Source organism: Periophthalmus magnuspinnatus, chromosome 10 (assembly GCF_009829125.3).
Source record: "Periophthalmus magnuspinnatus isolate fPerMag1 chromosome 10, fPerMag1.2.pri, whole genome shotgun sequence".
NCBI classification, from domain to species: Eukaryota; Metazoa; Chordata; class Actinopteri; order Gobiiformes; family Gobiidae; genus Periophthalmus; species Periophthalmus magnuspinnatus.
This window is the reverse complement of record NC_047135.1, coordinates 27528868-27542883: the sequence shown is the minus strand read 5'-3', so window position 1 is coordinate 27542883 and position 14016 is coordinate 27528868. Positions and strand designations below refer to the sequence as shown.

The 14016-nt window shown below is 39.4% G+C and overlaps 1 protein-coding gene and 1 long non-coding RNA gene across 2 annotated transcripts; both read left to right on the top strand.

Moving 5' to 3' along the window:
* Nucleotides 1-1340: 1340 nt before the first annotated feature.
* Nucleotides 1341-3139, top strand: LOC129456165 (uncharacterized). The gene is made up of 3 exons (XM_055224687.1): nt 1341-1402; nt 1485-2135; nt 2922-3139. The coding sequence occupies exons 1-3, from the start codon at nt 1360-1362 to the stop codon at nt 3137-3139; spliced, it is 912 nt and encodes a 303-aa protein (XP_055080662.1). The 5' UTR covers nt 1341-1359.
* A 1430-nt stretch (nt 3140-4569) lies between these two features.
* LOC117377345 (uncharacterized) lies at nt 4570-4921 on the top strand. The gene is made up of 3 exons (XR_008648837.1): nt 4570-4624; nt 4686-4735; nt 4862-4921. It is a non-coding gene; the product is annotated as an uncharacterized LOC117377345 (long non-coding RNA).
* Nucleotides 4922-14016: the final 9095 nt, after the last annotated feature.

The following is a 14016-nucleotide window of genomic DNA, read 5'->3' as shown; positions in this document are numbered from 1 at the left end:
AACTCATGAAATCACAGGAGGGAACTGCAACCATTTTCTACACCAGAGACTGTATATTGATACTTTGCAGCTTAAGTCATCAACATTAACACAATCTGAACATAAAGAACTGACTTAGTTGGAAGTAAAACAGATGAGCTGATTTGTGCTGTTCTAGTCTCTCAAACATACACTTGAAGTCACAAGCTAGTTAGCCTTAGCCAACAGTTTTTCAGTCAGTCACTTTCAGCTTTTTGTGGAAAATCAAACCCCTAAACAAGACCATACATAATACACCTATATTGTTCACATTCTTCTGAAAATGTGTTGTCCATTTTGAAATTTTTCTTGAACTTTCAGACATTAGCAAAACTCTTTGACAGTGTTTGATATTGCACTGTGTCACAATGCACACATTATGTCTGTTTTTGTTTGATAAACATTATATAATCATAAAAACCTGTCACTTTAAGTTCTATGGAGAATACCTACCTACTTTACAGACCTTCATTATACTTAGGGTCTGATAAATTTCTATTTAAGTCAATCGCAACTATTTCCACTTTTCAAAGACGTCAAATACTTGTGTAAGTCTGTCTGGAACATCAGAAGAAACATGACTGGACTCTCTTCCCTCATCTTCATGAGCATCTAGTGTAAGTAAAACTTCACTAAAAGATTATATGAAATATTTGGTGTTTTATGGCTGTGTTTTTACAGGTCCAACCTGGAGACACTGTCACATTTACATGTTTGGGTTCTTTTGGTGCAATGAGTAAAGTTTATTGGTATAAACAAACTCCAGGACATACAATGCAACACACTGTAAATGAGAGAGAGCATTTCATTAACTGACTGTAATACCCACACAGTGTGCAGGAATAAATAAAAAAGGAATTTGTGAATTCACAAACTCAAGGGAATACATATTGTCATGCTCCGCTGTAGCAGAGTTCAAAAGTTAGTTAATTTCACCAAAAATGATAATCTGTTATGGTTGGTCAGTTAGAGTTCTTGTTGTTAGGTGTGACAGTGGGCAAAGGGTCCTTGTGTCTTAATGGAATATAGTATAGTAGTCTATTCTTTTTTTTGTTTTTTTTGTATATATTATAAATAAATTTGTTTCCAATGGAATTATAAGTTAGAAACTTTTCTATCAGGATTTTGGAAATATAATTTTTATTTCTTTTCCAACACATATTTGCAGGGCACACAACAGATGTCAACTACACAGTGCATACATATGTTTAAAATGATATTTATTTGTCTCGTCTAAGTAGGGGGAGTTATATTTGTGCTTCAGCCAATCACTACTATTTCCGCCTTTCTTAAGCTCTATAAAACAAACGTGTAAGTCTGTCTGGAACATCAGAAGAAACCATGATTGATCCACTCACTGCCTTTGTCTTCCTGAGCACCTTGTGTAAGTAACACTACAGAAACTATGAAATATCATGGTGATATATTTTAGGACATGGGTTGTTGTTTTTGTTTGATTTTTACAGGTCAAAGTGCAGAGGACCAAATACCTGTGACAGTGGTCCAACCTGGAGACACTGTCACATTTACATGTTATTCTGAATATAAACTTGTAACGTGGTACAAACAAACTCCTGGACATATGATGCATCTTATTGCTTCTGCATATCGTAAAGATGTTACAGAAAATGAATCATTCAAGAATCAACGTTTTAATTTCACCACAGAGAATACAAAATATGTTTTTACAATACGAAATATCAGAAAAGAGGATGAAGCAATCTACCACTGCATGATGAGTGCTCCCTATGGACAGAACTTTATGAACGGCACTTTCTTGGTTGTTAACAGTAAAGCAGATTCACAGAGCTGTGTTCATGTGACACAGAGTCCATCCTCAGCTTCAGTGGTCCCAGGAGGCTCAGTGTCTCTTCAGTGCTCACTTCAGCCCAAAAACAACAAGAACCAAATCCAGTGTCCACAACAGCAGCAGGTGCACTGGTTCAGAGCTGGATCTGTGGAGCCTCACACTGGACTCATGTCCCACTTTACAAACTACAGCTGTGTCTACAGTCTGTCTAAAACTATAGGACACTCCTCTGAGGCTGGGACATACTACTGCGCTGTGCACACATGTGGACATATCCTGTTTGGGACAGGAACCACACTGGACATAGGTACGTCATATCTGTTCTAAAAGTCACATTTAAGTCTGCAGATAATTGTAGACTGAAGAGAATATTTGATTGACTGTAATGCCGACGCAGTGTGTGTGTGAGTTTTCTTAAAAAGATATGAGTAGCTGCAACGGGGTTTAAATAAAAAAAAGTGTGTGTGTGTGTGTATATATATATATATATATATATATATATATATATATATATATATATATATATATATATATATATATATATATATATATATATATATATATATATATATATGGATAGTGGATATAAAAAAGTCTGTTCAAATGCCAGGTTTTTGTCACGTAAAATAATGACAGCAAGACCAATAATTTCACAACTTATTGGTCTTTCACGACCAATAATTTCACAACTTTTTCCACCTTTAATGTGACCTACAACCTGTACAATGCAATTGAAAAACAAACTGAAAACTTTAAAGGGGAAAAATATAAAATAAAAAAACTTAAAATAACTTAGTAGCATAAATATGCACACCCTTAAACTGGTACTTTGTTGAAGCACTTTGGGTTTTATTACAGCACTCATTTTTTTAACAGTCTTTTTTGGGTAGGAGCCTATCAGTGTGGCACATCTTGATGTGGCAATATTTGCCCACTCTTTTTTGCAAAACCGTTCCAAATCTGATTGCGAGGGCATCTCCTGTGCACAGCCCTCTTCAGATCACCCCACAGGAGTTTGATGGGATTCAGGTCTGGACTCTGGCTGGGCCATTCCAAAACCTCAATCTTATTCCGGTTGATTTTGTTGATTTAGATGTATGCTTTGGGTCACTATCGTGCCGAAAGATGAAGTTCCTCTTCATCTTCAGCTTTCTAACAGAAGGTCGAAGGTTTTGTGCCAACACTGACTGGTATTTGGAACTGTTCATAATTCCCTCCACCCTGACTAAGGTCCCAGTTCAAGAAAAACATCCCCAAAGCATGATGCTGCCAACATCATGCTTCACTGTAGGTATGGTGTTATTTTGGTGATGAGCAGTGTTGTTTTTGCGCCAAATATACCTTTTGGAATTATGTCCAAAAAGTACAACCTTGGTTTCATCAGAGCATAACACATTTTTCCCCCATGCGTTTGGGAGATTTCAGATGGCTTTTTGAAAAAGCCGGACGTTTTTCTTTGTAAGATAAGGCTTCTGTCTAGCCGTCTACCCCATGGCCCAGACATACAGTATGAAGAAGACGGGAGATTGTTGTCACATAGTACTACATAGCCAGTACTTGCCAGAAATTCCTGCAGCTCCTTCAGTGTTGCTGTCGGCCTCTTGGCAGCCTCCCTGACTAGTTTTCTTCTTGTATTATCATCACCTGTGGACGGATGTCCTATTCTTGGTAATGTCACTGTTGTGCCATATTTTCTCCCCTTGATGATGACGGTCTTCACTGTGTTCCATGGTATATTTAATTCCTTGAAAATTCTTTTGTAGCCTTCACCTTTCTGATATCTTTGAATAATGAGATCCCTCTGATGCTTTGGAAGCTCTCTGCGGACCATGGCTTGTGCTGGAAGATGTGGCTACAAAAATGTCAGGAAAAGCCTACTAGAACAGCTAAAAGGGTGTGCGCACTTATGCAACCACATTCTCTCAGTTGTTTATTTTTACTTCAGCTCCCTGAAAGTTTTCAGTTTGTTTTTTAATTGCATTGTACAGGTTATAGGTCACATGAAAAGTGGAAAAAGTTGTGAAAGTATTTATCTTGATGTAATTTTTTTACATGACAAAAACCTGGCATTTGAACAGGAGTGTGTAGACTTTTTATATCCACTGTGCATAGAGTGTGTGTATTTGTATGTGTGCATATATGTATATGAGTTTGTATTTATGTATTATTTATTTATGTATTTTGTACATATCTGTATGTCTGTGTGTATGCACACATGTGGAGCCCAGGGTGGGGGGGTAGGATGTCACCATGAGCTCGGGATTGGGGTTTCTTATTTTGTTATTTGTTATTTTGTTTTATTTTGTTTCTATACAAATAGGGAAACATTTATCGCAAAAAAAAACAAACCCAAAAAACAAAACAGGTGAATTCACAAACTCAAGAGAATACATATTGTCACACTCCAGTGCAAGAGTTCAAAAGTTTGTTAATTTCACCAAATGTGATAATCTGTTATGATTGGTCAGTTAGAGCTCCTTGTTGTTGGATGTTGATGTGGGCAAAGGGTCCTTCAGGCCAGCTCTGTCTCCCTGTCAGAACTCTGGTGGAGGTGGTGGAGAGACTGCAGTTGTGTGTTAATGAAATATACTTTGTTCGTTCCATTAAAGTGTGACTGAATGTGGCTTCTACAAGGTGTAAAATGAGACATAAATGTATTCTATATATTTTCAGATGAGCTTCCAGAGCTGCAGTTGGAGCCAGTGACTGTGGCTCTGTCAGTCCTGTTGTGTGTCTGTGTGCTCGTGATCATCGTCCTCTGTGTGAAGAGAGGGAGGCTCTGTGCACACTGCAGAGGTGAGAGGGTTTACATGGCTAACAGCTTAATAAATCTGTTTAACATAATGCTCTTTTACAGATTCTCCAGATAATATTAATAGTACACAGTGTGAGATGTCAGAAAATATGGTAGGCTACTATGTTTTCTTATATATTATTAATGCATTTGTTTATGATGAAATGACAAGTCAAAAAACTTTTCATTCTGGATTTTGGAAATAGAATCTTTATTTCATTTCCAACACACATTTACAGGGCACACGTGCAGATGTCAACTACGCAGCACTGAACTTCTACTCTAGAAAAGTGAAACGGAGCAGTAACACAAGAGGAGAGCAGGAGTGTGTGTACTCCAGTGTGAGAGCAGAGCAGCACTGACAGACTGATCCTCACAGGGCCCAGTCACAAATATAGAGACAACATGATTTGTGTTGTTTTTATATGTATGTTTATGTATTCAGCTTTTGTGCAAGTTTTGGTCATAATGCAATTTTCTGTGTAACATCCTGCTCAAATTCATACGCCTACATTTTTAAAAAGAGGGAGTTATTTTACTTCTATGGGGTATTATTACTATTACATAATATATTTAGATCACCATGTTAGTTTTTACTGTTTTCAAAATGCTATAGTTGCCGAAAATAACATTAGCAAATAAAGATAGTTTCATTTTTGTTCTCTGAGTCTCCTCTCCTTTTGCCCTCTGTGCTGTTATTTTCAGAGCAATTTCATAACACAGTCAGCGTGTTTCCCGCTAATGAAACTACTGCACATAACATTGGGTTTGTGAAGTTGTTATGTGCAGTTTTGTATCATGTTTTTGTGTATTCATGTAGACCCACCCCCTTGACGTGAACAAAAGTGACGTAGGTGTAGACCCATTCTGTTACAGACGCTTCAATTGCCCGATGCAGTGCAGCTTCACAGTCTGACCTTTTTACCTCCACCTTTGTTGGAGGAAATAATATTTTTAAAAATATCATAAAATCAACATCAACATGAACTTTTTTACATGAACAATCTGTTTAAATATATTTTGGTACCTGTAGTTTTTGTTGATCGTGGCCTTGGTTTGGTTTGTTGAGCTTCTTCATGGTCAGACAAATGGGAGTAATAATGACAATGAGACCCAAGACAGTACTCAGCAGGATAAGAGCGATATTAGCTGTGTGTAAATTACAACTGTACTCTGAGAAAAATAACCATCAACAATGAAAAACAATGCATTTTAGACCTGTAAACATCAACAAATAAAAACAAATAATACCTGTAACATTTACATTAGTTCCATTCACAAAGAGAATGTGTCCACAGGCTGCCACAGGCAAGGCAAGGCAAGGCAAGTTTATTTGTATAGCACAATTCGTACACAAGGTAATTCAAAGTGCTTTACAGAATAAGAAAGACATTAAAATCACACAAATCAAACATAAATAATCACAAATAATCATCATAAAATCAACATTAAAAGAGAAGAGTGCAGAATAAAAACCTGTCAGTCATATGCACAGCTAAACAGAACTGTTTTGAGTCTGGATTTAAACATTGTCAAAGTAGAGGCCTGTCTCACATCTTCAGGAAGACTGTTCCAAGTTTTAGCTGCATAAAACTGAAACGCTGATTCCCCATGTTTAGTCCTGACTCTGGGCACCAGCAGGAGGCCGATCCCTGAAGTCCTCAAATTGCGAGATGGTTCATATGGCACTAACATGTCGGAGATATACTTTGGACTTAGGCCATGGAGAGACTTATACACAAGCAGAGCTGCTTTAAAGTCTATTCTTTGAGCTACAGGAAGCCAGTGCAGAGACCTGAGCACAGGACTTATGTGCTCATACTTCCTGGTTCTAGTCAGGACCCGAGCAGCAGCATTCTGGATGTACTGCAGCTGTGTTAAGGCTCGTTTGGAGAGGCCAGTGAGCAGGCCGTTACAGTAGTCTAACCTACTGGAGACAAATGCATGGATAAGTCTCTCTAAGTCTGGCTTTGACAGTATACCTTTGATTTTTGCAATGTTTTTTAGGTGGTAAAAAGCTGCAGATGTTATTGATTTGATGTGGCTGTTAAAGTTCAAGTCTGAGTCCATTATTACCCCTAGATTTCTAGCCTGATTTGAAGGTTTTAGAGAGAGAGACTGGAGGTGACTGCTGACACTTTCTCTATGTTTCTGTGGGCCAAAGATGATAACTTCAGTCTTGTCTGAGTTTAGCAGAAGAAAGTTGTTTTGCATCCACACACTGATCTGTTGGATGCAGTGGCAGAGTGAATCCACTGGTCCATATTCACCTGCTGCTAGTGAGACATAGATCTGAGTGTCATCTGCATAGTTGTGGTAAGACACATTATTGCTGCGTATTAACTGGCCTAACGGCAGCATGTAGAGATTGAACAGCAGGGGTCCCAGGATTGAACCCTGGGGCACCCCACAGGTCAGGGACATTTTATCTGATATACATTTTCCAATTTCAACAAAGTACTCCCTGTTTTCTAAATAGGACTTGAACCAGTTTAGTGCCGTACCAGAGATGCCCACCCAGTCCTCCAGTCTCTGTAAGAGGATCCCATGATCAACAGTGTCAAAAGCAGCACTCAGATCTAACAGGATCAAGACTGAGACTTTGCCTGCATCAGTGTTCAGGCGGATGTCATTTGTCACCTTGATAAGAGCAGTCTCAGTGCTGTGGTGGGGTCTAAAACCTGATTGGAAAACATCAAAGGAGTTGTTCATTTCGAGGAAGTTAATAAGCTGTTGGTAAACAACTTTTTCAAGGACTTTGCCTAAAAATGGCAGATTTGAGATTGGTCGATAATTGTTCAATATTGTGGCATCAAGACTGCTCTTCTTTAGGAGAGGCTTGATAACCGCAGTTTTCAAAGCACTTGGGAATGTTCCAGATTGAAGTGACATATTAACTATGTGAGTGAGTGGTGACAGCAAACTGTTGAGCACAGACTTTAAAAATTTAGTGGGTAGCACATCGAGGCAGCATGTAGAAGAACTCAGACTGGTGACAATCTCTTGGACAGTTTTATCAGTTACAGGTGTAAAGTGAGTCAGCTCTAAGTGTCTAGGTGGGTGCTGGGTTGTTATTTGTGTTGTGGAATTTATGGCATTTTTAATACCCTGAACCTTGTCATTAAAGAATACTGCAAACTCATTGCACTTAGATGTGGAAATTATTTCTAACGGCAGTGGAGCTGGGGGGTTTGTTAATCTGTTTACCGTTGCAAACAGGATACGAGAGTTGTTACTACAACTTCCAATAATGTCAGAAAAATACCTTTGCCTTGTTCTACATAAACTGTGGTTGTACATGTGCATCTTTTCTCTGTAAATTTCATAATGAACCTGGAGCTTTGACTTGCGCCATTCCTGCTCGGCCCTCCGGCACTCCCTTTTCTGTGCCCTGACCGAGTCATCATTCCTCCATGGCGCTTTCTGCTTATCTTTAACCATTTTAACCTCCACTCTCACAGCTAAGGCTAGATCTGAAGAATGCCAGAGTTGCTACAGTTATAGCTACAGTATAGTAACTATGAGCATAAAAGTATTTTACCTTTAATGTTTATAAATGTGACATTAGCAAAGACCATGGTTTTCTCAATATGTTGTACTCTCACACAGTAGTAAAGTATCACTCTGCTGTGGTCTCTCAATACTAAGTACCAAGGATCCAGGTTCTTGCTTTGGTTTAATGGAAGAGTGCAAAGTTCCATAGGATTTTTTATCCTAAAATGATCCTCCTAAAGACTCCGGCACATTTCCAGAGAGAACTCTGATCCAGTGCAAATTTGTGTTGCTCTCAGAGGAATCACGGGGACATTGCAGAGTCACTGTTTGTCCCACATCAGAGGTCTTTGTCTCAAACACAGGACCACTGGCACAATCTATAAAATAAACAATATGATTTATCATTAATTTACTTCAAAACTTCATTAGATAATGTGTCTTACCTATCTAAATACTTACATGCCAGTCTTGTTATAATAATATCTGTGGGAGGAGCACTTCAAAACAATCTGACTGGTCTGTGATTCTTATCTCCACTGTGGAAATAATGTTACTGTACTTGTCACGTTCAAATACATCACTGAAAACACGACATGTTTGCATAAAGATTCGACGAAAAAGTAGGACACCTGGTTTACATGTGAAAAAAAGACATATATTTCTTTCTAATATTGAAGTGTATAAAGGCCTAATTGCTGTTTTCCACTGCATTTTAGAGGTACACAAGGCCACCGTCATATAATGTAATGTACGCAATGTTTAAAAGTAAAATAGCTGTGGGGACAAATGAGTTCTTACAGACTTTTTCCCTGGCTCTTGGGAGTTTGTAGCGTTGCTTAGATGGGAAAAACTTAAAACCATGGTTCATCGGGTGGGAGGGGTCAGCAGTGATAGTTCTAGCCTTCCTTTCAGTTGCTTGACTATTTTGCGTCAAAGTGGCATGGGCTTTTCAGCAGCAGATGATGTTGTTGATGTTGACTCAATGATGGATTTGTATAGAGTTGTTAAAGTATTTTACATCTATGGGGTATTAACTGCTAACAATATCATAGTTTGTCACCTTTTGTTGTTTTTGCTATATGCTATTTTCACCGAAACAATGGACATATCATGTTTTATAAGTTTCACTTTTGTTTTTGACGGCCTGAGTCTCCCCTAACTTTGCTCTCCGTGTTAACTGACTCCCCCTTCAGGGCACTATCACAACACAATTACCATGCATCTTGCTAATAAAACTAATTTGGTATATGTAGGCTTGTGGGTTGAGCATTGGACAGAATCTTACAGATCGCTAAATTACTGATGCGACATCTAAAACGTCTTCAGGCATGTTTTTGCTTTTTCTGATCTATTTCAAACGTACAAAGTCTTTAAAACCGAAACTGGTTTACCCAAAGGATTAAACCCAAGCCACAAACAAAGGAATGTGGTCTACTCCATTCAGTGCAGTGAAGAGTGCAATGAGCGTTACATTGGAGAAACAAGCCACTCCATAAAAGGATGTGCCATTGTTGTTGTGAGAGAGCTCCTCGGGACCCCAATCTGCCGTACATCTCCTCGTCAATGCCACTAACCACTCTTTTGAAGATAGTGAAGGAGAGATCTTGTCCAAAGAAAACAAAAATGGTTTAAGAGGGGAGTTAAACAGACAAAAACAAGGAAAACAATAGTGATATATTCCAAATAGTTGTGAGAGCAGCCATCAGGGGCCTGAGTGATTATGCAAAACATGAATCAGGCTCAGTTCACACTTGTGTAGCTCAACAGACCTAGCTAACAAACACTAACTGTAAAGAAATAGGTGTTTTTTTTCTCACTGTAAATACCTCCTCCCTTTACACAGATATAGTATAAGGCAGCGTCCACCAGTGATCTGATCTGATATATATATATATATATATATATATATATATATATATATATATATATATATATATATATATATATATATATATATCTCAAATGAAAACTGTAGCACGTACGTTAAAAAAATTCTTTTCTTTCTTTGTTTCTCTTTCAGAAGGCTTTGGGGGTGGGTCAGTTAGTCTCCTGTTTGTGAAACTGCTGCTTGGTTTGTCTGCACAGTCTGAGGTTGACTGGTGGAAAACTTTGTACTAACATCTCACATGTATGTTTAGTGATGCAGCGATGCTTTTCACAAATAGTCAAACATTTATGGCATTTAAGTGCATGAGATGTGTGCCAGAAGTGACCCTGGTGTTTACAGTCTGATTAAAAGAAGATACAACACAGTGTGAGCAGTTTGTAGCATGTCTGAAAATCAAATGCAAACATAAATGAGATGTTGCTTATCTATGTCTCTTAAAAGTGTGATTATGTATGATAGCCATTTTTATTAGCAATAATTCCTGCCAAGTCTTAGTGTTAATGCTAAATGAATCTTAACATTAACCTGAACATACCTTAGACCCCTGTTCACACTTATTTGCCTCTTTGACCTGCAAAATAGACTATGACAAGTGTGGTCTCACAGGTTTGGGGGCAAAGATGATTTGAATTTCGTTTGACAAACTGGAAGTTCTCTGTGCATGTAAACGTAGTGAGTAACAATGTCGGGACCATTGAAAGTGAATGTGTGAAGCCGTGTTTGATACTGCGGGTGATTTGATCTGAATTGTTCATGGTTACTGTACTTTTCACATTCAACTACATCAATGAACAGACAATATGTTTCACGCCTTTAGGACATGCCCACTCTCTGCAGCGAGTCAACCACAAAGAGCAGCCAGTGAGGGTGAGTCCCAGCCCTGCTGAGCCAAAGAGACAGTGGGGTGTTCTGTCCAGCAGCCTCGGGGGGGTGATCACCTCTCTGCCTCTGACAACTCAGTCTCAGTCTCAGAAAGGGGGAGCCTAACCCACAGACAACCTATCCACAGTCTCACCCCCGGAGCCCTTAACCTATTTGCAGCTTGGCCTGTGCGCAGTACCTGCTGCTCAGAAAGATGAGCCTCACAGACAATGGATCCAGTTCATTTGAATTAAGATCCATTGTAGTTTATACATCTGGCCACAAGCTCAGTCCTAAAAATCATGCCAGCATCGGTAGCATAGCCTACATCTCACCATACAAACATGCAAAAGTGGACAGATCCTCCACTGATGTCGTAGTTCCTCATTTTACATAGTCTATAATGATGTTTGGAACCATGTGAAACAAAGAGGACAGATACATACCAAGCTCAAATCTGTGAGCAGGTGGCTTGACCTGGATGGGAGGCCACTGGGAATACCAGGTGCCACAATGGGCCAAAAAACAGTTGTGTCGTCAGGCAAGACACTTTACCCACATTGCCTAGTATGAATGTGGTGTGTGCGTGAGTGTTGGTGGTGGTTAAAGAAGCTGTTTGGCAGCCTCGCTTCTGTCAGTCTGCCCCAGTGCAGCTGTGGCTACAAGTGTAGTGTGGAGTGAATGAATGAAGCACTATAAAGCCCTTTGAGTGTCAGGAAAGGTGTTATATAAATCCAATGATTAAAACATAATTAGTTAAAGGATGCAGTGCTCGTGCTGCTTGCACAGCTCCCAGACGGTGACGTCAGAGGCCACCAAGAGGTAGCACAGGTGCGGGACCCTCCTTTTAAAGGCTCAGGTCACATGTTATAGGCTGCCAGCGGCTGCACGGGGCCTACTGCCACATCAGTGTGTGTTGCTGTAGGACTGATGTCTGGTAACATTAATCACGAGTCTGTAATGGCTGAGGTTATATAAAAAGGGTATGGGCTTGTGTTTAATATAAAACACTTTGGTAAAATTACATACAAAATAAAAGATGAACTGTGCACAGCCGACCATTTTAAATTTGATAATATCTGTCAGAGAAATTATTGGACAATATGGAAACAATTTTGTAGGATTACAATGATGAATTAAATTAATGACCCAGTAGGACTATTCATAGTTTTGAACTTTGTGAATACATCTTTTAAAATAGGGTTTTTAAATTTTTTATTGCTATGGCAATGGTGCAAAGTCCTATATGACTCTGAAACCATAGTCGACTGCATAAACTTTGAAGAGATGTCAGCCATGCAGCTAAAAGCTGATATCATGTGCACAATGAGATGGATGGAAAGTTGAGGTTTGGTTTTCTTGTTTCAGTGAAGTCACTGTTTCAATGAAGTTCCTGATCAGTTGTTTGTTCTTGGCCTTAAGACCAAAACAGATGTGAAAGATTTGTGTTTCTAAAACCACAAATGTCAACTACCATCAATGAAAACTCATTTTTATTCACTATTTATATATGTGTATGTGTTTTATTTTATTATTTTTGTTTTGTTATGTTTCTTACATCATCTGCTTTGCTCCAATGTATTCTCGGGAATGCATTAAAATTGCCTAGGTTAGACTACTCATTTTACTGAAACACAGGTATGATAATTATATTTAAGATTTTGAGGAAAAATTATATATATTAATTATATATATATATATAATATTTTCAAAATTCCGACTTTGGCAGTTTTTTAACTTTCGAATTTTACTTCCTTATTGAAAACTCATGAAATCACATGAGGGAACTGCAACCATTTTCTACACCAGAGACTGTATATTGATACTTTGCAGCTTAAGTCATCAACATTAACACAATCTGAACATAAAGAACTGACTTAGTTGGAAGTAAAACAAATTTACTGATTTGTGCTGTTCTAGTCTCTCAAACATACACTTGAAGTCACAAGCTAGTTAGCCTTAGCCAACAGTTTTTCAGGCAGTCACTTTCACCTTTTTGTGGAAAATCAAACCCCTAAACAAGACCATACATAATACACCTATATTGTTCACATTCTTCTGAAAATGTGTTGTCCATTTTGAATTTTTTCTTGAACTTTCAGACATCATAAAATCATCATAATCATAAAAACCTGTCACTTTAAGTTCTATGAAGAATACCTACCTACTTTACAGACCTTCATTATACTTAGGGTCTGATAAATTTCTATTTCAGTCAATCGCGACTATTTCCACTTTTCAAAGACCTCAAATACTCGTGTAAGTCTGTCTGGAACATCAGAAGAAACATGACTGGACTCTCTTCCCTCATCTTCATGAGCATCTAGTGTAAGTAAAACTTCACTAAAAGATTATATGAAATATTTGGTGTTTTATGGCTGTGTTTTTACAGGTCCAACCTGGAGACACAGCAGGAGTAATCCAGAGAATGGGACCCAGGGCAGGAGACGAGGAGCAAGCCGGAGACCAAGACAGGACAGGAGGTGAAGACAAAGGGTGGACTGTACCGGAGCTGGGGTGCGGAGGCAGGAGCAGGAACAAGCGGGAGAGCAGGAACCTGGAGAGGAGCAAAAATCCAATGAGCATCAAAAAGGTCAAAATGACAAAATGCAAAAACGAGGCAAGAGTAGTCACGTTGACACGTGGACGATCTGGCACCGAGTGTCTGAAGCTTGTCCATCTTAAGCTCCGCAGCAGGTGGAGGTGATTGGTCCAGGTCGCTGGTATGGACGGGCTTGACCTGAGAGACGTGGAAGTTAGGGTGGATACGGAGAGACGGGGGCAGTGACAACTGGACGGCGGATGGGTTGATGACCTTAGTGATCTTAAACGGACCAAGAAAACGGGGGGACAGCTTGCGGGAATCAGTTTTCAGGGGGATGGTCTTGGACGACAGCCACACCATCTGGCCGGGCCGGTACTCAGGGGCCGGGACACGGTGACGATCAGCTGCCGCCTTGGTGCCTGCTCCCACTCGGAGGAGTGTGGTCTGCATCCGCTGGGATGCCATGGAGCAACATGGTTGGTGAGTTGGTCGGAGGTTTCTTTGGCAGACGGGAGCTTGGGCAGGGCAACAAAGTGGGCGGCCTTGGAAAAGCGGTCTACCATAGTCAGGATAACAGTATTCCCCTGGGAGAGAGGAAGGCCAGT